Source organism: Bos indicus, chromosome 5, assembly GCF_029378745.1.
Source record: "Bos indicus isolate NIAB-ARS_2022 breed Sahiwal x Tharparkar chromosome 5, NIAB-ARS_B.indTharparkar_mat_pri_1.0, whole genome shotgun sequence".
NCBI lineage: Eukaryota > Metazoa > Chordata > Mammalia > Artiodactyla > Bovidae > Bos > Bos indicus.
The window spans coordinates 32,519,094-32,544,108 of record NC_091764.1 but is presented as its reverse complement, the minus strand read 5'-3'; the positions used below and the strand labels follow the sequence as shown (position 1 = coordinate 32,544,108).

The window sequence follows — 25,015 nt, the reverse complement described above, 5'->3', positions numbered from 1 at the left end:
GCCACCAGTTCAGATAGCCCAAGCTGGGAGGTGAAATGACTGTGGGGACAGAGGCAGGTGGAGCAAACTCAGCAAGTTCCTTCCTGGTCCTCCTACCTCCCTCATCCCCCTACCTCCCTCCATTGTCAACAAAGGTGATGTGGTTTCCCCTGTGGTCTGTTGCCCTAGACACCTGCAGTTCTGGGTATGTATGTGTATGTGTGTATGTGCCAACCATGCCCTAGGGGGACACAGGGAGAAAGCAGTGGGACAGGAAGCCAAAGATGAGGCCCCCTCACCCCAAGGTGAGGAAGGCACAATGACTGGGGAGGATGGCAGAGGCCACCCCCTTGGCCACTCCAGGTCCCAGCCGGAAGCCCAGGAGAGCATCGTGGCTGTCAGGACCCCGGGCTACGCTGGGAGCCACGGAACTTGAGTTCTAGGCCCAGTTCTGCCATTAACTTCCTGGGTCACACCTTCCTAAGTCTCAGTTTCCTGCTTTGTAAAATAGTAAGGCCTTGGTTATCTACCTCACAGGACTAGTCTGAGATTGTACGAATAATATATGCAGAAGGCTGTACCACTGTGAGATTTAGAAATATTATAGTTGCCCCCTCCACACAGACACACACACACACACCCCATAGTGCAGATAAAGAACAAAAATAAAAGCAAAAGCACAGTTTCTGCCCTCATTTTGCTCACACTGTGTTGAGGAAATAAACACATAAAATACTTGAAAGCCTCTTGTGCAGCCAACTATTTTAAAAATCTCACCACTGTGTGATCTTGGCTAAATCAAGACCTCTCTGGGCCTCAGGCTGGTTTCTCATCTATTAAATGTGAGAGCGGGTCTAAGTCATCTCTACTTTTCTGAGTCTGAGGCAGTTTTCTGATTCTGTTATTTCAAATGTTCATGGCAAAGAGGAAAGACCTGAGCAGATCATAGCCTAAATGAAGTCAGTGAGCTTTAAACTGGATTTTGAAGGAGCCCAGAAATGCGAATCGGTGTGGGGGAAGGGGGTGACATTCCAGGTAGAGAGAATGGCATGTGCAAGGGCGAGGCAAGGAAGCAGAGGGTGGCAAACAGATTAGTGAGGCTCAGGAATGAGGTTGGTGAGGACTGAGGGAGCCTGGGGAGGAAGTGGGACCGGAGGAGGAGAAGGGTCAGTCCCCAGGGGTGAGGCTGCTGAGACTGAAAGTGGGGCAGGAATATGGATGGGAAGACACTCTCCCAGCTCCTGAGGCTGGTGCCAAAGCCCATCCAGCCAAACTCCACCCAGGAGGGAGAGAAAGAAAGGTCCCCTGACTAAGAGGCCCCACCTACAGGGACGGCCCATTCCTCCCTTCCTTTCTCTCCCAATTCTGCTCCAGCTGGGAGGTAAGCGAGCCCCGCCACCTCCCCCAAGCCAGAGCCCTGTTAGTGACACAAACAGAAGAGGGCACTGCCATGTCCCTCCCTAACAATAATGCCAGCCGTGAAATAATAGAAAGAGTAATGATGATGATCAAAATACTGAAATACCAGTCACTGTGTTTTGTAACAGAAACCAACAGAATGTCGGAGGTCAATTATGCTTCAAAACAAACACACAAACAAGTTCCTCAAGAAAGAGATGAGATTTGTGGTCACCAGAGGCTTAGAGGCAGGGAGAATTGGAGAAAGATAGTCAAACAGCAACCCACTCCAGTATTCTTGCTAGAGAAATCCCATGGACAGAGGAGACTGGCGGGTTACAGTCCTAGGGGTCACAAAGAGTCGGCACAACTGAGTCAAAAGGTACAAACTTCCAGTAATAAGATAAATAAGCACCAGGGATATAATGATAATGTACAACATGATAAATATAATTAGTACTGCTTTATATCTAGGAAATTGTTAAGAGAGTAAATCCTGAGTTCTCATCACAGGAAAACATCTTTTTTTCTGTCTTTGGTTTTGTGTCTATATGAGTTGATGCGTGTTCACTAAGCTTATTATAATACACATGATGTATACGAATCAAATCATTATGCAGTATACCTTATACAGTGCTATAGTGTCAATTATATCTCAACAAGACTGAAAAAAATAGTAATTGATGATGATGATGATGATGATGAAATAAACTACCCATCACATGCCCTCTGATAAAACCCCACAGCACCAAAACCTCTTGTTATGGCTGTTCCATTTACTAGAATCTTTGCTCCTAAGAGCTGCAAGCAGTGTGTAAAACTATCCAATCTGTAGGATCTCCCAAACCAGACATTATATCAAAATCACGCAGAAGAACCTGTGAATAGCAGATTCCTGAGCCCTCTCACAGTCTCTACCTTTTGGGGTGCTGGGGGTGTGGGGTACCTAGTAATCTGCAGCTCCCCAGGTAATTCTAAGGTGTGGTTAGGTTTGGGATGCTCTGATCTATTCAAATCACTCCTTTCTAGTTGAGGAGGCCGAGGACTCAGTCTCCTTGCTGGAGGTGTCACGGTTAATCAGTGGTGGGGAGCAGGCAGAGAAGTCAGGCGTCCCAGCTTCTAGGTCAGCGCTCCTTCCCCAGCCTGCACCGCCCAGCCCCGGAGATGCCTGTGCCAGCAGAGATTATGGTCAGGGAGGCAGCCACTGGGCCATACCCTAATCATGGGCGAGAAGAAATTCGTCTGAGTTGCAAAATACCTCTCTGCGGCCAGCTCACAATTACTCGCTCCAGTGGCCCCTGCAGGGATGCTGCAGTCCACCCACTGGTGGGCTTGGGAGTTCGGCTTTGCTACATGGCCCAGCAGGGCCCTCTCTAGCCCCCGTGACTCTATCGACTGGAGGGCAGGATTCCACCTTGTTACCTATCCTAATGGTCCCTCTTGAGAGGCACTTACCTCTGACCCTGGAATCTCCAGCAAAGACCTTGAGGAGGTCTTGGCCTAAGAACACTCACCTCTCTTCCCCAGGAATGTCTTTAGGGTGGGTTTGAACTAGGCTCCTGTGTGCAGTAGAAGAGCTTCAACATAAGGTACGGGTGAAAGGGGCTGAGGGTAACTACACACTGGGGTGAGTGGGAGTGTCCTTGCTACGACCTTGAAGTATCTGCCCACATGTGACCACCACTACTATTCTTTTTCAATAAGTATGATTTCTTATTTTTTGAGCATCTCCTCTGGCTCAGGTTCTTGGGCCCAGAGGCAAAGGGAGCCACAGTCCTTATCCTTGGTGAATTCATCATCTCCAGGAGCAGGATACGGCCAAAGAAAAGAACCTGAAATGGAGAAAACTGTCAGATGAGGGACTACAGCACCAGTGCTGCAAAGGATGCTGGGTTCCCGAGTCACCGGAGCTCCACACTGGAGGGCACTGGTGGATCATCAGGTCCTTGTGGGTGAGGGCAGTGGCTCTGCTCTGTCCTGCCCGCTCTGTGCCTGGAATGGTGATTCTAGAGGTCCCCGTCCTCCTCTCACGGCTCTCATTCTAGCTTGGCCTGAGTGGCAGGGGCAGGAGGGCACAGGAGGCATCGAGACAGCCACTCTCCCCCTGGGCAGACCCTGAGGCTGGGCTCCAGGCTTCTCTGCGTGCAGCTTTCAATGAACCATTTAAATAAAACCCATGGGGACCGGCTGAGGGAGCCCGTGTTGTCCTGTTGTTAAAACTGAGACTCTGGAGTCAGGCTGCTTGGGTGGAATATCTTGGTTTTCTCACCTGCAAACTGGGGCATGAAGTGCCTGCCATATTAGGGTTGCTGTGAAGACTGACGGGACCAGGACGTGAAGTGCTCAGTGCGGAGCCTGCCGTCCACTGAGTGTTAGGGATGAAGCCCGAGCTGACGTTAGTAATAGGAGACAGCGTCCTGTCCCTTCCGTCCCTCTCTGTTGAACTTTTCCCCTACACAGTCAGTCTCAAAATGAGCACTGACCTAATTTATGCAAAGACATCCAAATGGGTCTTTCCTTAGCTGTCCATTCTCCGATCTGGAATGTGGAAGTGGAGAACATGTTGGGGGACCTTCCCCCCCACACCCCCCACCCCTTCTCAGGTGTTGTTGACTCGGAGCTGAGGAGGGGACGGACCCCAAACCAGGCTGCAGGGAATGCCCGCACCACCTGAAGAGAGGCCCTCGCCTGCCCTCCCCCTTGTCCTGGCACTGCACATCTGCGGTGGGCTGAGCATCTGGCTGCATCCCTGGGGCAATGGCCACAGCTGCTGACATTTGCGGGAGGCGAGATCCAGCTCCTCATTCGGGGCCTGGGGGCTATAAATAACCAGCTGAGAGGGCCAGGGGGACGAGGTTGACCTTTGTGGGGGGGTGGGAGGTGCGGGAGCGGCTGGCGAATGACTTCCCCCACCTCCTTGGGTCCAGAGCCAGAGTTTTAGCAAAACAGGAAGAGGCAGCAGCAGCTGCTGGGAAAGCAGGAGTGGCTCCCCATCCCCCACTCGCCTGGGGCCTGCGGATCCCAGCCAGGACCTAGGAGAGGTGGAGTCCTCTCGGCTGGTCGGGCGGGAGCTGCTGGTGCCCTCCTATGGCAAGGCTGGGGCCCGGGCAATGGGAGGATGAGCCAGAGCAGGGCAGCCCAGTGAGTTGTGCCTGGCTCCCACCCCGACAACCCCAGCCACCTCCTGTTCCCTTTCTGTTCTTCTGTCACTGGGACAAGAGGAAGGATAGGCATTAGAAATGGAACATAAACCATGTCTGCGGCCCAGCTGGTGTATCTAGAGGCCCACCTTCCTCTCTCATCCCCTCCCAGCCCACACGTGGGCTGAGCCAAAGCCCGAGTGGGTGGGAGGATGCTTCTGGCTCCTGCAGAAGGGTCTGGCCCCAGTGGAATGATGGAGAACTTCCTCAAGAACTCTTGAGGGGGGGAGAGATCCAAAACTCTGGGGGACCATTCTGTTAGAGTAACTTGTCCACAGGAACAAGCTCTGTAGAATCGCGCGCCAGCTCAGAGGCTTCGTGAAGTCCAGGAGGAAAGTCGTTGTCCAGGAAATGTTGCTTTGCTCTGCCTTGCCTGGGGGAGATGCGCCACTGCCTGGTTAGTGACATCTGGTTGGACTTCAGCTGGCCTGCATCTCCAGTGGGTCTCTATCTGCATCTGTCGTGATCCCTCAATGGAGCCACTCAGCCTAGGGCCTGGTGTTCTGCCTGCTGGGAGGGGCTAGACCAGCACCGCCCAGTAGTAACAGAATGGGAACCGTATTTGTAACTTGGTCTTAAAAAAAGTAAAAATACATTGGTGACGTCCATTTTAATAGTATATTTATTTAACCTAATATATGTAAAAACATCATCCCAGCATGCAATCAAAGCACAAAATTGTTAAAGAGACCATAATACATGCTTTTTTTCATACTAAATCCTTGAAATCCAGTGTGTATTTTAGTTGCAGTACATTGTAGCCATGTTTTAGGTGCTCAGTAGCACTGGTGCCTAGTGGCTACTGTATCGAACTGCACAGGTTTAGAAGAGATGGCAGCTTAACCTCTTCTTCAGCCCTTCTAGTCCTTTGCTCGGAGAAGGCAATGGCACCCCACTCCAGTACTCTTGCCTGGCAAATCCCATGGATGGAGGAGCCTGATAGGCTGCAGTCCATGGGGTCGCTAAAAGTCGGACACGACTGAGCGACTTCGCTTTCACTTTTCACTTTCATGCACTGGAGAAGGAAATGGCAACCCACTCCAGTGTTCTTGCCTGGAGAATCCCAGGGACGGGGAGCCTGGTGGGCTGCCGTCTGTGGGGTCGCACAGAGTCGGACACGACTGAAGTGACTTAGCAGCAGCAGCAGCAGCAGCAGTCCCTTGCTGGGGAAGAGGCTCAAGAAGTGAAAGAGAAGGCCAGTGAGGTCAATGTCCAGGGTTGATTTGCTGTAGAAGGACGGTATCCCACTTTGGCTTTCAAGCACCCATCGCTAGACCTCGGTCCAGTCCTGGTCTACAGGGAAGCAGGGAGACTGAGTCGCAGTGGGCCATCTTCCTAGACAATAGTTGCCTCCTCCTCTTCCCAGTCCTGGTCCTAAGCTGAAGACAGAATCTCATTGGTAGAATCTCCTTTCCTCTTCAGGTGTGTTAGCCTCTGTGCTCCTCTTTCTCCTTCCAAACATCACCCGAAGGCCTTCAGGCAGCAGAGTTAGGGGATATGGAGTGAGAATCAAATTTGGAGTGAAAAGCAGAGTCAAGCTATGGACATGTGGACTGAGGTGCTGGTGGGGCAGGCCAGGGGAAGTTGAGTGAACAGTTGGTCTCTGGAACGCAGAAGAGCAGGGAAGGACCAATAAAGACCTGGGATCACTGGTGAGAGTGGAGAGGGAACGGTCAGAGATTTAAAAGAACAAGAGGAAGTGCCATGTCAGAGTCCAAAAGAGAAGGTCACAAATGAGAGGTGTCCACTCAGTTGCTGTGGACGATGCTTTAAAATCCTTACAGAGAGAAGCTCACACAAATTGGTAATAAACACTGAAACGGGTGGACTAAAACTCAAAGCACAGAAAGGATTTTTCAAGGAAAGGTGAAACATAGCCAGTAAGCAAATGCGGGGGAACATGCAACCTGCTTGTTGTCTAAGTGATGCCAATTAAAACAAGTTGAAGGCAGGCACCCTTTTCAAGCATTAGTGAGAATGTGGTGAAATATACATGTTGGTGGTGGTGGTGTAACTGCTTTTTGAAATTAATTTGGCAATATATAGTAAGAGCTAGAAGATGTTTTTACCGTTTGGCTCAATAACCCCACCCAAAATACCCTAAAACCAAAATTCAAGGTGGGGCGAGTGGAATACGTGCATAGTAATGTTCATCACCACATTCTTTACCATATGGAAAATGAGAAACAATCTGAACACCTACAGTTGGAAAATTGCGAAGCAAATTATATTTCCACTTAATAGAAAATTACGAAGCTACTAAAAAGATGTTTTGAATGTGACATAGCATGGCAACAGAATGCAGATTTCCCCAAGCCCAGTGATGGTTGCTGTGTTTAAAGAAACCCGGTGTAAGCACAGAGGAAAAGATTGAGAGGAAATATGAGTGGCAGGGAATGATTGTGTGGCGTGGTATGAAGGCACACGTTTTTCTAGTCTTTTTCTTTTTGGTTGTGCCACACGGTATGTGGGATCTTAGTTCCCCAAGCAGGCTCAAACCTGTGTCCCCTGCATTAAGAGCAAGAAATCTTAACCGCTGGACCTCCAAGGAAGTCCTTCTAGTTGTTTAAGAATTGTCAATGTCGTGAAACGCTGTGGAGATTGGGATTGAGGGTTGACCACCAGCTTCCACTGGGCTACAGGGAGGGCCCTGAGGACCAGAGGGAGGTCCTCAATTCATTCCTCCAGCGGATATGTTAACTGGACCATCCATCTGCCGGACCATCACTTCGGGCGCTGTCCACTGAAGGCTCCTGGAGCTCGATTGGCTCTCGAGTCCATGCTGGGGGCAAGACCTTGTGCTGGGGCTGGAAAAGTGTTAGTCGTTCAGTCATGTCTGACTCTTTGTGACCCCATGGACTGTAGCCCTCCAGGCTCCTCTGTCCATGGGATTCTCCAGGCAAGAATACTGGGGTGGGTTGCCATTCCTTTTTCCAGGCGATCTTCCTGACTCAGGGATCGAACGTGGGTCTCCCACATTGTAGGCAGATTCTTTACCGTCTGAGCCCCTGGAAGTGTTAGTTGCTCAATTGTGTCCAACTCTTTGCAATTCCCTGGACTGTAGCCCGCCGGACTCTTCTGTCTATGGGATTCTCCAGGCAAGAATACTGGGGTGGGTTGCCATTTCTTTCTCCAGGGGGATCTTCCTGACCCAGGAATCAAACCGGGGTCTCCTGCATGGCAGGCAGATTTTTTACCCTCTGAGCTACCAGGGAAGCCCCTGAGCCCCTGGAGGGACGGCCCAAAGAGGACAGACACTGGGGAAGGGAACAGTGTGTGGGGGTAGTGGCCCCAGGGAGGTTAGGGGAGGGCTGGGGGATCACCAAGGAGCTTAGGGTGTGTGAAGGCTGCTCTGTCCTGGGGGAGGGGTTGGCAGGCTGTGGTCGGCCACCTGCTGTTTCACAGCACGAAGAAGGTGACAAGAGACGTGAGTGGGCCATCACCTCCACCGCCCCCCCACAGGAACTCTACCTGGGCCCCCACCTACAAGCACCATCCGGCCTGGGCCGCCTCCTGCTCCTCCCCCCTCAGCTCTCTTCCGACAATGCACACTGGGGCCTTGAAATAACATATCTTTATTTATGCCATCATTTCCACATAATTTGCCTATGATTCATCTGTTGTTAAGAGGCATTAAAACCTCCAGCCTCAGCTCCCAGGCACCCACCAGTCCCCATCCCACTCTCTCCTGGGACCCACCCTGCCCCTTCCCACAATTTCTTGTCCAGCTCTCACCCAACCCCAGCAGCCCACTTCGCAGTGCCTCTTCCTCCACAAGCGTCCCCACCCCAAGCTCCTCCCCAATGGGCTTTGTTGGGGGAGTGGGAGGCAGGGGCTGGGACTCTCCATCCTCTCCCCCAGCCCAGACCCTGGCCTGAGGCAGGCCCTGCTGAGACTCCAGATGAACTAACACACACAGGAAAAGGGAAGAAACTTCTCCAGGCCCAGAAGCAGGGAGCTGTGGAACCCCTTCTGGGACCCCCACCCTCTACTTCCTCAGGCTGGATTTTCCTGGTACCTCAAGGCTGGTCCCTGAGTCCCTCCTTCCCCTTTATTCTGCTCTGACAGGGCACGGGGGTGTAGAGTTTCCAGTGTGCACGCTCGCGTGTGTGTGCATGTGTGTTGGGGGGTAGGAATAGGAAGGGTCGTCTCACACCCTCATTAATTACCTAGTAAGGCTTTAAGGCTTTGGGGACCCCTCCCTAACCCTCCCTGGGGAAATGTGAGCGAGTCAGGGAGCCGCAAGGTGGGGGAGGCAGGGGAGGAAGAGGATGGGGGCGAGGAGGGGGCTCTAGAAGGCGGCGGGGGCGAGGGGCGCTGTGGTTGTGTTATCTGATGTGAGGAGCCAGGTGTGCTCTGGGGGTGGGGGGAAGAGCAGCCTGAGAGAGAGAGGCAGAAACTGCAGACTCGGCCTGGAGAAGCAGAGAGGCCGAAACAAGAAAGACAGCAGGCCTGGGAGGCCCGTCGAGGTCTCTCCTCATCAGAGACCAGCTTCCCTCTCGCGCTCCGGAGGCAACCCGGGGTGGGGGCAGTGTCTTCCTGGCAGCCCCCAGCCTGGCTCCCCCAGCTCCCAGAGCAGCAGGCAGCCTCTCTCCACTGCAGGACAGAGCTGGGGTGGCCAGGCTGGTGTGGGGTGGGCGAGGGTCCAGCCTCGTCCCGAATCAGGGCAGTTGGAGACGGTTGAGGGTCTGTAATCTCGGTTGGGGGTTGACGGGTGGAGGAGGCTTTGCAGAAGGAGATAATGGGGAGGAGCCGAGCCCTGGCCTGGAGCAGGGAGCCGGGGGCCAGCCTTCCCCCTCCTCGGTGGCTTGGGCAGGCCTGTGAGCACCGTTGGGGCACCGGCGGGGTCCTCCACAAGTGGACCCACCAGGCGTGAGTCCCACCTGCGCCAGTCCTGACTTAGGTGTGTGTACGATGAGGGGGGACGACTGAAGAGAGGAGTGGATCCCCCGGGAGGTGATGAACACTCTAAGAATGAAGTCTAATAGTCACCAAGCACTTACTGCGTGCGCACCAGGCATAAGTCTCAACGCTGTGTGTTCACGTGTCTACTTTTCACAACATCTCCCAAGTGAGGATCACCAGTGTCTTCGCTCTGTGGGAGGGAGGCAGACCCTGTCCATCTGCCAGCAGTCCTGGCAGCAGCTACTCCAGTCTGGCCGCTCCCCTAGCGGAGGCCCTGCAGGAGCGGCAAGCTCCCTCCTGTTAGCTTCACAAAGACCCTGCATTGCCCTTCATGCAGGGGAAGCCAAGGCCCCCAGAACTCCAGTCACTGCCCCCAGGTTACACAGCTGGTGAGAGGTGGCAACAGGCTTCAGGACCACCTGCTGTCTAGTCCCTCTCTCCTTCACCACTGCGGCTGCTTTCCTCAAGGCCAGGAGTGGCATGGGGTGGAGGGGCAGGGGACCCTCTTGTGTCCCTCTGCCTCTGCACCCACAGCCCAGCCCCTGCTGGCCTGCAGTGGGGACAGCCGTGGGGAGCACCCAAGAGAACCAACACCCACTGAACCGTCCACTACCAAGGCCGCTGACATGCTGCCCACCGACAGCACTCCCTCTGCTCCCGCCCATCCACTCCTCCACCACCTCAGGGCCTTCCTGTGAACAGGCCGAAGGCAGGAGCCCCTTGGGGCGGGGTCCCTATCAGAGAGGAAGTGAAGCTGGCTTCTTTCCCATCCCCTTTATCACCTCTCCCCATCCCTACTTTATCACCCAGGGCTGTTCCCCACCCCCCACCCTGTTGCTCCCCTGGGGCTCCAGGGTGGGAGAGGGGAAGAAATTTAAATCAGTGGAAGTGGGGGTGGGGCTGGAGGGAAACAGAAGGGACATCGGGAAGGGGTTTCCCTGGCTCTCTGAACCCAGTTGCTCATTGGTTCTCCGCGCTTGGCTGGGCTGGCCTTGGTTGAGGAGCCTTTTCTGGTGGGCTGCTTGCTCTACCTGGCCCTCCTGGGAGGCAAAGGGAGAAACAGAAACCAGGGACAGACACAGTTGGGGCCCCTGCTCTACCCTCGCCTTGTCCTTGCCCCATGCTGGCTGCCACAGGTGTTCACAGAATTTCTCATGAGATGGGATTGGGTCTGGGTGGCACGGACCTTTCCAAATGCCCTGAAGGATTCTGAGTGCAAGTGACGAGGACTGTGGGAGGCCCCACGGAGCTAAATAAGGGCTGCCAGGCTGTGCTTCATGTGGCTTCTCCATTTCTCACCACGGCATCTCACGGCGGGTGCCTCAGGAGAGTTCTGCCCACTGCCCACTGTCTTCCCCTCTCAGTAACTAGGATCTAAGAGGCTATGCCTTTCTTCCCCCAGTCTAGCTCAGACAGTATTTGCAGAACAATCCAGCTTGGAATCTGATACTTGATCCACCCCTTCCTGCACCCTCTGTATCAGATATCCTTGGATCCCCGAGCCTTGGCTCAGATCTGGTCTAATTCTGTAAGAATCTGTTCAGACTTGGGGTGAGGTGGTTGGGTCCTGGAGAGGGAGGGGCTATAGAAGCATTGCCAAGTTCCCCAAATTCTTGTGGATGCCTGGGGTTTTGCAAGGCATCCATTCACCTCCTCAAGACTCAGTCTCATTACCCACCCCTTCTCTTGTTCCCAGGAAAGTCTTGAACAACCAAACTAAAGGGCTCTGGTCAGGGCCCTAGTGTCAACCTGCAAAAAGGCATTGTCTTAGCTCTGTCTTAGCCAACTCTGGACTTGATTTGCAGACCTAAGTTTTGGGAGATGCAAGGCCAGCATGGATAGTCAGAATGTTAGATGACAAAGTGAGGATTCCAAAGATTTGAACAGACTAAAATGTGGGCAAAATCAAATCAGATAGATACAAATAGGGATAAATGCCATGCTAAATTCTGCCTTTTGATCCCCAAACCCAATCATTCACATACAGAGTAAGGGAGATATGGCAGCTGCTGTAGAGACAGGCAGTTAACATATGGGTTCTGAATCTAAAGGGACTTAACTTCTCAGTTTCCAAAGTTCAAGGGAAGGTGTTTAAATTTGCATAAGTCTGTTTGCATTTCATCTTCCATCAGGGACCCACGCAGAATTTTTTTTTTTTTTTAAACTTGACATCTATTGTGAAGATCAGATCTTTGAGACACGGACAGAAGTGGGTGGCACACTGCCTCATTTTCATTCATTCATTCATGTATTTATTCAGCTACGTTCATGGAATCCCTCCTTTGTTCCAGGCTGTTAGGGAGCCCCAAAGGCCAACCAGAAATGTAAAATACACTACAGTGTACACTTCATTCTGCCAGAGAGTGGGTGCACCATTCTATCTGAGTGGGGCAAGGGAAGGCACAGTGTAGTGAAGTTCAGGGAGAAATTTGTGCAAGACACGAAGCCTGAGCTGGAAGTTGAAGCAGCAGGAAGAGTCTGACAGGCTGAGAAAAGTAGGAGATGGAGAACAGGGTGGGGCAAAATCAGGCCAAAGAAACCAACCTTAGAAGGATGTGCAGTGTAGAGCTCAGAGTGTAGGCTGGGACTCCTGTGGATTCCTGAGCCCCTTTTAGGAGCTCTGCAAGGTTGAAACTACTTTCATAATAATACCAATACGTTAAGTGCCTTTTAAACTCTCATTCTCTCAGTTGTGTACACAGAAGTCTCCCAAAGTTTTCATGATGTGGGGTACTCTAGCTGATGGGCTGCAGAACCAGTTATGAGAATCTAGCTGCCTTCTATGAAGCCAGACATCAAACAGATTTGCAACACTGTCAAACAATCCCTTCTTGTCACTAAACTTGTTTGTTACTTTTAGTAAAAATTGTGTTATTTATGTTATCTTATAATAGATTCATTACTATTTTTTAATTCAATGAGTATTTAATATTTTTCTCAATTTAAATTTCTAATAAAAATGGCATAGATGATCTTATTTGCAAGGCAGAAATACAGACATAGATGTGGAAAACAAACATATGAACACCAAGGGGGAAATAGGAAGGGGGACAATTGGGATGAATTGGGAGACTGGGATTGACATATATACACTAGTGATACTATGTATAAAATAGATGAGCAATGAGCACCTACTGTGTAGCTCAGAGAACTCTACCCAGTGCTCTGTGTGATCTTCATAAAAAACAAACAAAACAGAGATATAGGTATATGTATAGCTGATTCACTTTGCTGTACAGTAGAAACTAACACAACTGTAAAGTAACTATATTCCAATAGAAATGAATTTAAAATGTTAAGAAATAAATCTCTAACTTGGCAAATATTGTTGGCTATAACCCACATAAACGAAAGCTATTTGGGGGTGGGGGGTAGGCATTTTCTGGGCTTCCCAGATGGCTCAGTGGGTAAAGAATCCACCTGCAATATTGGAGATGGGGGCTCAATCCCTGGCTTGGGAAGATCCCCTGGAGGAGGGCATGGCAACCCACTCCAGTATTCTTGCCTGGAGAATCCCATGGACAGAAGAGCCTGGCGGGCTACAGTCCATAGAGCTGCAGAGTCAGACACGACTAAAGCGACTGAGCACTCACGCAGGCGTTCTTTACTTTTAATGGCCCAAAGACCAAAACATTTGAAAAGAGCTGATGTGGAAGCAGCCTGTCGAGCCATGGTCACCGCTGCAAGTGGTTGAATGTGACCTTAGCTAGTCTCACAGTCTGGACAGCGACATGTGCTCCTGGATCACTGTGGGCTGTGCACTCCACCAAGGGAGCACGGGTCCAGTGAACACCAAGGTGAGTGAGTAGAGACTGTGACACAACAAATACACGGAGCAAACCTGATTCTTGCGGCTCATTGGGATTCCCCTCTGGACAGGATCCACTTAGGTCCAGAGAATACTGACTTTAGTTATGGGGTGGATAATATGTGTATCGGAGAAGGCAATGGCACCCCACTCCAGTACTCTTGCCTGGAAAATCCCATGGACGGAGGAGCCTGGTAGGCTGCAGTCCATGGGGTCGCTAAGAGTTGGACAGGACTGAGAGACTTCACTTTCACTTTTCACTTTCATGCACTGGAGAAGGAAATGGCAACCCCCTCCAGTGTTCTTGCCTGGAGAATCCCAGGGACGGGGGAGCCTGGTGGGCTGCCGTCTATGGTGTCGCACAGAGTCGGACACGACTGAAGCGACTTAGCAATATGTGTATAGTGAGGTCACTGGGGAAGCGAAGCTGGTAAAGAAAGACCATAATTGAAAGAAGCTGGGAACAGTATTAACTAGAGTTCCCGGTTTTTTGAATTTCTGTGCCTACCTTCCCATCTCTTTCCCACAATTTTCTCTCCAGCGGAGCGGTTTCAATTCAGGCCTATTTGGCTTATTAAGTTGCACACCTGCCCCCTGGTGGCCGAATGGAGCAATGACGCCTTCTCCCCTCGCCGGTAGATTTTCATGGAGCAGGAACTATGGCTTCCAAAGGCTGAGATCAGCATGGCGGAGTCAGCCAGATCCCTCCGGAGCTACTCCAGAGAGCGTAGCAGGGATCAATCGTTAGAGGGCTGGAGCGGTGTCAACGTCCAGTGAAAACTTGTTTGACCATCCCTTCACTCTGCAAGTTAATAATGATGCTGGCAGCATTTATGATAAGAGCTTTTCACAGATTGTATCACAACAATGAACTATAAGTGGGTACTATTATTGTTGCATTGTATTGATGAAGATTCTGAGACTCAAAAACATTAACTCACTTGCCCAAGGTCACACAGATAGCCATTGGCAGAGCCAAGACAAGGACCCATCAGTTTATGCCATTAAGTGTTTGGCTTCTGCTTGTGCTCCTGACAATGGCCTGTTTGCAGGTCTGTCTGCTTCCAGTGGATTGTGCCTTTCTTGGGGTGCAGCAGCTGTCCTATTCATTGCTGTATCCCCAGCACTGAGGCCAGGACTGGGTTTGTGCTGAGAGACACTGCAAGGACTGCACAACCAAGCTGGACCTTAGGGGGAACCGGGGGCCAGCAGGGAAGGTGCTCAGAGGCTCCAGACAATAGGGGTCAGGCACCTTCACAGAGATAAAAGGCGAGAGCAGGATATAGGGGGAGAGAAGGGAGTGGGGAGAGTGGCCAGGCAAATAGCCCAAACCTGTCCCGGTAGGGCAGTAGCACCACCTAGTGGTGGAACTCAACGTGACTTCGGGGCGGGGAAAACACTAGCCAGTCCAAAGCTCAGAAGAAGCTGGGAACAGTCCCCCCTGGAGGGAGCCCCGGGAACTGTTGCTGCCCACTCCCTAGAGCCAAAAAGAAGGGCCTGGAAGCGTGCTGGTCTTTCCGTAAGGCTTCAGGTTGTACAAAATGTGAAGAAACAACCCCCAATCCTTACCTAGTCTTGGCTGAAAAGAGGACACATGAAGTTCACACTCTTTTCTGGAGGGAAGCCTGCATCCAGTGACCAGGAATGTAAAAGCCAGCTCCCTCACCTCAGCTTGGGGCAATCTGAAGGGCCATCCCCATCTCTCAGAGCCTCCGTGAGGGCTGGTGGAGACCTCTGTGGAGACTGCACCGCAGCCCAGTTTCTCCCTCCACCCGATTCCACTTTCTTCCCTGCCACCCACAATGATGATCTTGTGACTACCCCGCGGTGAGCTCCCTGCACTTTAATCTACATTTGAGTTGGCTTCCCCAGAACCCAACGTGCAGCAGCACTGTCTCCTGAGTCACACACGGTGTGTCTCAGTGTATAAATTCCAAGCAGCTGTCTGGACCAGTGACCACCCCCATCCCTACCCCCAGTCTCTGCTCCACATCCTGCTATGCTTGCTGGTCAGCTGGAGCACCACTGCCCTCCAGGAGCCTCACAGACATCATGCCTACAGTGAGTGCCAGTTGGCATGAAGAGGCCTTCCCTTGGTCACACTGGGATGTCACACATCACCCTTGTCCCCTGCAGGGCCACGGGGCAGGCAGACAGACCCGAAGTGCATAGACAGCCTCCAGGGAACCTCAGTAGCAGCCAAAGACCCTGATCACCCCAGGCAAGCCCTCCCTGTCTGCTGGTCCCCAGAACTGAGGTAATCGGTATGTCCTGGCACAGTGCTGACCCATTTATGCCACATGAAGCTCTGAGCCTATCAGCTTTGTGATCTGTGAGATGCTTCTTACTAACATTTCTTCTGAGGAGCGGATGTATTCACAGCAGTCCCATTACAACGTTGCTTGATGTAAAGGGAGGATGTTCCCTAAGTAGCCTCTGGTGGTGGTGGTTTAGTCGCTCAGCTGTGTCCAACTCTTGTGTCCATGGGATTTTCCAGGCAAGAATACTGGAGTGGGCTGCTATTTCCTTCTCCAGGGAGTATCTTCCTGATCTGGGGATTGAACCCATGTCTCCTCCATTGCAGGCAGATTTTTACCACTTAGCTACCAGGGAAGCATTTGACACCTCTATATGGTGTCAAATACTTAGTGGCCATCTGACTGACAGATGGACAGAAACGTACCATCCATGAACAGGATGCATTGTGTAGACCAACCCTGTCCAACAGAACTTCCTGCAAAGAGGGAAATGGTCTGTCCATTCCCATAGGCCTGAGGCTACTGGGCACTAAGAATATGGTGAGTGCAGCTGAAGAGCTAAATGTTTACTTTTATTTAATTTTAATTTAAATAGTCACTTGCAGTTACCTTATTGAACAACACAGATGCGGACCCAAGGCCTGGAACATGAAAACTAAAAATCACTTTCTCCCAACTGGATGCATTCCTCTCTGTTTACCTGGAAAAGTTGATTGTAACACAAAGCCTTGGAGATCTTGTGTTCCTCTGGATCGTCTATAAAAATGCTAAATAAGAGCCTCCTAACAGTTTCTGGGGACTCGTCTCCACATTCCTCCTGCCAGAGATGTACCCTGGGATGGTATTTCTCTAAACTCAGTCACTTTTCTTAACAAAACAGCCCTCAAGCCCCATCCCCAATTCTTCTACTCCCATCCCATCCCCCACTGACATATTTGATTTGAAATCAAATTTTTCAGATGCTCCTGAAAAATTAAATCACATCCAGAGGTTCTCTGACCAGTTTATCCTAAATAAATACATTGGTTACGTTTTTCCCGCATGGTTTCCCCTGAGACGACCGTTCTGTGTCTTGCTAGTTATTTGTGCTTGTGTGTTTAGCAAAGCTGCCCTTTATTATGTGTGTTGTGCTAAGTCGCTTCAGTCACGTCTGACTCTTGTGACCCCGTGGACCATAGCCCATCAGGCTTCTCTGTCCCTGGGATTCTCCAGGCAAGAGTATTGGAGTAGGTTACCATTCCCTCCTCCAGGGGAATCTTCCTGGCCCAGGGATCAAACCCGTGACTCTTAGGTCTACTGCTTTGGCTGGGGGCAGGGGGCTCTTTACCACTAGCGTCACTTGAGAAGCCCCATCCTTTATCATAAACCCCACTTTTTTTGGAAATGGAGGGGGTGCATTGGCTCCTCGGGGTCTTTTGAAGTCCTGTATATTCACAAGAGTCATTTGCAGTTTGCCAAGTCATGTCAAAAACAGGCACGGTTTAGTCCACAGGTGCCTGGTTTCTATTCTGGAGGTTTTAGGTAAGGGCCACACAGAAATGGACACAACGCGTGCTACTGAATGCTTCCTGAGAGTAGAGCCCTGCTGGTCCGGCACCTCCAATTTCTCTTTCCCAGGGTCTACTTTAGGAATGGGAGCCTCCCTCACACCCCCTTTCATAGAGAGCTGGCATGACTGGCTGTCATTTGTCAGCCCCCTCGGCTCAGCAGGAATCAGTGGAGTGTAGCAGGTAATCAACGGCTTCTGGAGCCAGCTGCCAAGGTTCGAGCCCCGTCTCTCACTTAGCACCAGTGCCGCTTTGGGCACGTTATCCGCTCTGTGAAATGAGTGTAGTAGTCGTCCATTTCCCCAAAGGGTCCTTAAAAGGATAAAGCAAGCTGGTTTGCATAAAGCATTTATTTACAGCAGTACTTGACATAAAGTAAGCGCTATGTAAGTATCCGCCATCTTTATTACCATATGGGAAGCTTTCTTCATTGGTTTTATTTGACAGATTTTTGGCAAATGTTTTTTCTCTTTGGAAATCACCAGGAGCCATTCTTCAAAGCCCTCTTTGCCGTTTTATTTCCAGATTTAACCAGATCTGCTGCATGTTCCAAGCTTCCCTGTTGACCTCATTCAGATTCTCCTACTTCTTCCAGTCAGCCAGAGAAGGCTTTTCCTACCTCCCAGAATCTTGTTTATTTGGCATTTTTGGCGTACACTTTCCTGGCTTCCCTGGTGGCTCAAACGGTAAATAATTTGCCTGCAGTGTAGGAGACGTGGGTTCAATCCCTGCGTTGGGAAGAGCCCCTGGAGAAGGAAATGGCAACCCACTCCAGTATTGTCTGGAAAATCCCACGGACAGTGGAAGCTGGTGGGCTATAGTCCATGGGGTGGCAAAGAATCGGATATGACTGAGTGACTGATACTTCCTGGCTTTCCCATAATATACTTTAAAAGGTTGAGATTTATGACTGTCTGCCTTCACATTCTCTCATTCTAAAACAGAAGTGACAATATTTTCTTTCAATCGAGGGAGCCTCACTTTTCTCTCCCTTCCAGCTGCTAGACTGGACTTGGGACTGCACGGGGCTGTCAGGGGCGCCGAGGCTGAGGAACAGCGTCCTCCGTGTGTCCTGCCATGCTCCTGGGGGAGGTGGGGCTGGGGAGCACTGGGAGGGTGAAGGCAGTACAAAGACAAATTCACTTTATTGATAAGGCAACAGCATTAAACCAAGCTGAGGCCGAAACCCCACCCGACCAGGGCCACAGTGGGGTGGGGTGTGAGTCACACTGAGATGCAGGCTGAGGCGTCCCTTTTCCAGGTCCTGAGGGCTCAGTGGGGTGACAGCCCAGGAAAGAGAGGCAGGGCTCTGGACTTGCTCCGTCTAAAACCCAGGGCTTCCCCCAGGGCACAGGTCGGCCACCAGGGGAATGGGACGAGGCGTCTGAGCTCTAGCACAGTGTAGGAAAAACAGCACGGGACCCCATGGCCAACATCCAGGTCCAGACCTGGGGCTGCTCCAAACTAGTTACACGAGCTTGGGTGAGTCACACCTTCTCCTCAGCATTGGTTTTCTCTAACAAGGGGGTTGAACTGGGTTAGCGATTTTCAAGCCTTTTCTACAATCGGGTCCCAAGGGTCTCTCCTTAATTTGTAAAATAACAACACCAATAGTGTGCGGAACTTCCCCAACATAAGCCCACACCTCCCATAAGCATCTCTTCATTAGTGGTGCCTGCTATCCGCTTTATCAGGATGTGGTCCCAAAGGCGTCTGATTCTAAAGACAGCTTCCGTCTGTCAGACGTCAGCTCTGGATATGGGAAGAACACCGACTTTGAAGTTTGGTGCCCCTGCCCCACCTGCCTCACCGGCCCTTTCTGACATTAGTGGGTGGGGTGGGAACAAGGAGGAACCAGCTTTACCCAACTCCACCAGAAGTGCTCTCACAGACCTGCTGCTCCCCACCCACACTTGAGATGCTGGAGCAGTGCTGGAAGCAGATCCAGGCAGCCAGGGTGGGCTGGGGCTGTTGGGATCTGGAAATTCCTCTCCCTCATCCCCCCCTCCCACGGACAAAGGAGCCTGATGGGCTACAGTCCATGGGGTTGCAAAGAGTTGGACACTACTGAGCGACTGACACTTTCACACTTCATCCTACCCTGCCAGGAAGGAAAGACAAGGCCCTACTGGTAAGTGGCTTCTCCAGACTGCCGGGGGCAGGGATAGTGGACCAATCTCTGGGTCATCACCCTTGGCCATCCACCCTACGGTGAGGCCCATCCAGCCCCACGGCCGCTGTGCAAGGGCTCTGGAGCCTGTGGCCAGTCCTGTCTGGGGTGGGTTGTAGGACCCGCAGGGTGTGAATGAGGACAGTGGGCTGCAATCCTCTGAAGCCTGGGGGCCGTTCAGTCCTGCCACGTGGACTGGGGGAGGGAGAAGAGCTCCCACCTTGCCAGCCCCTTAGATCCAGGCTGAGGAGCCGTGGGCTCGGTGGCAGGATGGGTGGGGCCTCTGTCTACTACTCTTCTACCAGGCTGGGTTTACCTGTCCCCCCATCACCTGGGCCCTGCTCGCTTCCCTGCTTGGCCTCCAGCACTTGGGTTCTGGGCCAGTGGCCCCTACCATGGGGAGAAAGCCCATCCTACCAAAGCCACTACTGGGGAGAATGTTACCATGGTGAATGTTACCATGGTGATAGGATGAGGGTGGGCCCTACAGCATTAGGCAAGCACCCTTTGGCCGGCAGAGTGTGAAGGAGGGTGGGGATTGTGATCTTGGTCACCTTGGTTTTGGGGCTTCCTTGGCAGCGAGTGTCCTAGGAGGGCCAGGATAAGAAGGCAGAGGAGGAGGGCCCATCGCAGCACACTGCCCAGGGGCAGACAGCACAGACCAGCAGCAGAATGAGGAGGGGGTTGTGAGTCAGTATTTATCGTGGGTGGGCGGAGGAAGGGTGGTCCCAGCCGCTCTGGATGGGTGGGCCTGGAGTGCAGTGGAGGTACAGGTGTCTCTGTCCCTGAGGAATGGCTCTGTCTCTCCTGCCTGCCTGTTCCCTCGGCACTAGCCAGCAGCTACTTCCGGAGTGGCGGGGACATCCTCGGGCAAGGGCCCAACTTCAGCCTCTGCCCTCTGCCCCTACTTTAGTTCCTTTGTCACATAAACGAAAAATCCTCATGACCAAGGCCTTGAGGGCAGGGGCGGGGGTGGGTTGGGGCGGGCAGCCTGTGGCCTGCAGGTGAGGGGGACCTGGTGTTAGACGGGGCAGGAGAGAGGACGGGCCAGCCGGGGAGGGGAGGCAGGAGAGGAGGGGATGAACCCCAGCAGGTGTGGGAAGGCCTGCTGGGCAGCCGCCAGCCCCAGGCCTGGGTGCCCGGCCCTGGAGAGGCTGCCCCTCCCAGGCGCCAGTGCAGGCCGCCAGAGTCAGGAGATCTCGTTGCCAAACACCTCGAACAGGAGGGGTGTGAGCTTCATGCTGGACTCGGGCTGGAAGGAGAGGCAGCGGTACTGCTTGGAGTGCTCCTCGTTCAGGCTGCGCAGGTCCGCCAGCTTCTGGATCATCTTGGCGTAGAGCAGGTGGCTGCCTGGGGGCGGGTGGCGGCAGCGGATGTAGGTCTGCAGCGTGTTGGACAGGCGGTCCTGGATGGCCTCGACCAGTGCTGCGTCCTGCACTCCAGGGCGGTCTGTGGGCAGAGAGGTGGGGGGCGGGGGGGAGCTCTGAGTCGGGTCCCTTACTGCCCAGCCCTCACCCCTCAGCCCGAAGACAGACCCCCAGCCTCAGCACCTTCCTCGGTCACTCCTGGATGGCTGCTAATCTGTGACATCAGACCTCCCCAACCCCTTGGCCACTTCCCATTGCCTTGAGGATCAAGTCTCAGGTCCACCTGGGTCATCTGGTCCTGTCCCACCTCGTCTCTCTCCTGTCTCTATTGTCCATCTTTCATCAGGATCCAGATCCCGGCTCTCTGACCTCCAGGCTTCACATCTGTGTTCCCTTTACCAGGAGCTCATCTCCTTTACTTTTGCCTGCCTCTTACTGATCCTTCAGGTAACAGCACAAAGGACCTTCCTCAAGGTCATTCCTGATGAGCCCTTACCTTCAGACGACATCAGGCTCCCATTTTCTGCTCTACTCTCTGTAGCATCATTTACTTTATTTTTAAAACTCTCATCACACAAGGAGTTGGTTGTTAAGTTGCATGTGTTTAATGTCTCCTCCTACACTTCATGGGGAGAAGGCAATGGCACCCCACTCCAGTACTCTTGCCTGGAAAATCCCATGGACAGAGGAGCCTGGTGGGCTGCAGTCCATGGGGTCGCTAAGAGTCGGACACGACTGAGCGACTTCACTTTCACTTTTCACTTTCATGCATTGGAGAAGGAAATGGCAACCCACTCCATGTTCTTGCCTGGAGAATCCCAGGGATGGGGGAGCCTGGTGGGCTGTCGTCTATGGGGTCGCAGAGAGTCGGACACGACTGAAGTGACTTAGCAGCAGCACACTTGATGGGGGGATCTGTGTCCTGTTTGCTGCTGAGTCCCTGTGCCAGGCACCATGCCTGGTGCTTGACAGAAGCCTGATAAATCAGTGTTGAGTCGATGAATGAATGAGTGAATGCTGGGCAGCGGGAGGGGTGCCCACGTCCTCTCCTTGGGCGCCTGCCCAGGAAAGCATCCCTTTATAGAGGCCACTGGCTTGTTCCCTGAACACCATCTAGGTGGAGCCTCACCAGCCATCCAGCATCCTCAGGACTGCAAGATCTCCTCCTCCTCGACCTCTCTCTCTCTTCCCACCCCAAACAGGCAGGAGAGCTTGAGGGTCACAGCACTCTGCCTCCAACATCTGTCAGCTAAACTATCAGGCCAGTAGAGCCATCTAGGGTTTTGCGCCCTGTCCCCAGGGGACCTCAAGTGTCAGCAGAGGTCAATCCAGTTCACACAAGAGCAGAGCCTGAGTCTGATTCTTCAGAATCCCACCCATGAACCAGCAATGGTCTCACTAGCTCAAGGGCAGTGAGGAAACCCTCAACAAACCCATACCATGCAGCCTGGGCAAACCCAGCAAAGTGGGTCTTTCCTGGTCGGTCTTTCCTTTTGCTCACTTCTCCTCCCGAACTTCTCTGCTGGCCCTCAGCGGGGCTCACCCTTCATGCCTGCCCCCCAGCCATGCCACTAGGTACCTGGGGAGACAATGCAGATGGCCATGAGCAGGACATGTTCCTCTTCGTGCAAATTCAGCTTCTTCAGCCCCACCTGGAACTTGATGAGGGGCTCAATGAGCTCCAGGCTGTGTCCGGCTACAAGAGAGAACGGCCCGCTGCTGTGAGCATCAGCAGGGGCCAACCACCCCACTCTACCCATCCTCTGGCCTGACCCTCGCCCTTCTCTCCCAGTTGCTAACTCCCTCCCTCTGAAGTGCCTGGTGGGGCACATGACCCCAGGAGGGGTGGAGCTTAGGCAGGTGGAGGCAGAACCCAGCCGCACCTCTGGTCACGTCGCTGACTTGGTACTTGTAGTCCGGGCTGCCACAGGTCCAGGACATGTCGTCCAGGGTGAAGGACTGGTTGGAGCGAAGCATGATGACTTCAATGGCACTCGACTTCAGCAGCACGATCTGGTCCTCAGGGGTGAGGTCTCTGCCAGGGAGGGTAGAGGGGGAGGTCAGTTACTCATCAAGACCTTCATGTCATGCCGATAAGTGCGATGCTTTGACAGGCATACCCTGCCAGGTGACCAGCATGTGCTCTGGGTCCTCCACCAAGGAACTTGCAGCCTGGGTGGAAAGATCAAGACTGTTTCTTGAAGGAGAACAACTCAAAGGTGTGATCAAATGCCAGCTGGTGTAGCTCAGCCACTAAGACAGGGAAAATCCAGTGACTTTCTAGGGTCTCCCAAGTCTAAGCAGTCATGGCTCTTCTAGGGTCAGGAAGATGGAGCCTGAGGAGGCTCCCAGGGCTATGGCATGAGTATGTGTAAGCTAAGACGCTTCAGTCACGTCCGACTCTTGGGACCTCTTGAACTGTAGCCTGCCAGGTTCCTCTGTCCATGGGATTCTCCAGGCAATAATACTGGAGCGGGTTGCTGTTCCCTTCTCCAGGGGATCATCCTGGCCCAGTGATCAAACCCATGCACGACTCCTATGTCTCCTGCATTGGCAGGTAGGTTCTTTACCACTAGCACAAGCTGGGAAGCCTATGGCATGAATATGGAGGTCTGCAAAAGCATGGCCAGGACCATTCTCAATGGCTCCTATTCTTTGGTCCTTCCAGTAGTGAAGTCAATTCTGTCTCCAGGACATCTCAGGCCCCACTCCCTCCAGACTGTTTTGATTCCGAATTCCATCATCTTTTTCAGTAGCCTCTTATTAGAATCCTGGAGTCAAGTCTCTAGTTTACCTTTCTTACTGTTGCTACAGAAAAGTGTCATTCCTGTGCTCAGAAATCCCCAGTGACCATCCAACACCCTAGGGTCAAGCCCATACTCCATAACTTGGCTCCAACATGTCTTTCCAGCCCTGCTTCCCATCACAGACTCCACCAACCCTCCGTTCTAACAACATAAAACTACTCCATGTTTGGATGCCAGGCATTCTCACACTGCCACACCTTCGAACATAGGACAGCTCCAGCTTAGAGAATGCATCTTCTTCTGGTCCTGAGTCCAGTTAGGCCTCCCTTGGATCCCTCCACCCTCTGATTCTCTTCACTGAATTACAGCCATTCTTTTAAGATCTGCTGCACATTGCTTGTACTCCTATTTTGCCTTTCCCCCTTCACTCCTGTCCTTTATTTTTATTTTTTAAATTAATTAATTTATTTTAATTGGAGGCTAATTACTTTACAATATTGTAGTGGTTTTTGCCATACATTGACATGAATCAGCCACAGGTGTACATGTGTTCCCCATCCTGATCCTCCCTCCCACCTCCCTCCCCATCCCATCCCTCAGGGTCATCCCAGTGCACCAGCCCTGAGCACCCTGTCTCATGCATTGAACCTGGACTGGCGATCTGTTTCACATATGATAATATACATGTTTCAGTACTATTCTCTCAAATCATCCAACCCTCTCCCTCTCCTACAGAGTCCAAAAGACTGTTCTTTACATCTGTGTCTCTTTTGCTGTCTTGCATACAGGGTTATCATTACCATCCTTCTAAATTCCATATATATGCGTTAGTATACTTTATTGGTGTTTTTCTTTCTGACTTACTTCACTCTGTATAATAGGCTCCAGTTACTCCTGTCCTTTAGATGCTTGTCTCTGGCTCTTCATCATAAGCTGCTTGAAGGCCAGCACCACACTCAAACTGATCACTGAGCCCTGAGCTTGACAAGAGGGTCAATAACTCTGTGTTGATGAGTCAAGAGGCTCATGACTAGTTCCACTATTCTGAGTCACGAGCTCAGCTTATCTGAACAAAGACAAGGAAAGAATCAGGGCCCACAGATCAAACTGCTTCCACTTCTTCTTCCCTTTCTCTTTCTGATTCCGTCTGTACTTCCTCTTGGATATCCTGTTGAGGGGCTGTCACCCCCTGTGGCTGCACTTTGGAATGTAAAAAGGTGGGAAACAGATGTTAACGGATAAGAGTACTATGTCAACAGGTGATGGGTGAGGAGGTGTGGAAAGGCTTGCATGATTAGATGGGCACCAAAGGGCCTGTGCTGAAGGCAAATCACAAAGTGTTGGAGTTGGAAGGCCCCTTCTAGAGACTGTAGTCCAGTTCCTTCCTCAGCATCTCTCACAGATGGCTCTCACACAACCACTGCAGGATTCCCCCGGGGCCAGGGAGCTCCCAACCTCTGGCCACAGTCACGAGGTGCTTGGCTCTAGGGCTAACAACGTCTTCTCCTGTTGAGCAATAACCCACAAGATGACACACTCATCCATGGCTCGTAGTTCTGTCCTCTCAAGGAAGACAGAACCTGAGTTCTGCATTAGCCGTGGGTGTGGCGGTGGTTTAGTTGATAAGCTGTGTCCG

At 52.1% G+C, this 25,015-nt stretch overlaps 1 protein-coding gene across 1 annotated transcript in view; it reads right to left on the bottom strand.

Annotated features, from left to right (window-relative positions):
• Positions 1–17,427: 17,427 nt before the first annotated feature.
• The window catches only part of VDR (vitamin D receptor), a 58,692-nt gene continuing 51,104 nt past the window's right edge, over positions 17,428–25,015 (bottom strand). Inside the window, exons 8-10 of the mRNA XM_019960709.2 lie at positions 22,516–22,667; positions 22,212–22,328; positions 17,428–20,714 (exon numbers count right to left, since the gene is read on the bottom strand). Coding sequence (XP_019816268.2) covers positions 20,455–20,714; positions 22,212–22,328; positions 22,516–22,667 — 529 coding nt within the window. The 3' untranslated portion in view covers positions 17,428–20,454. The remainder of the gene's footprint in view (positions 20,715–22,211; positions 22,329–22,515; positions 22,668–25,015) is intronic.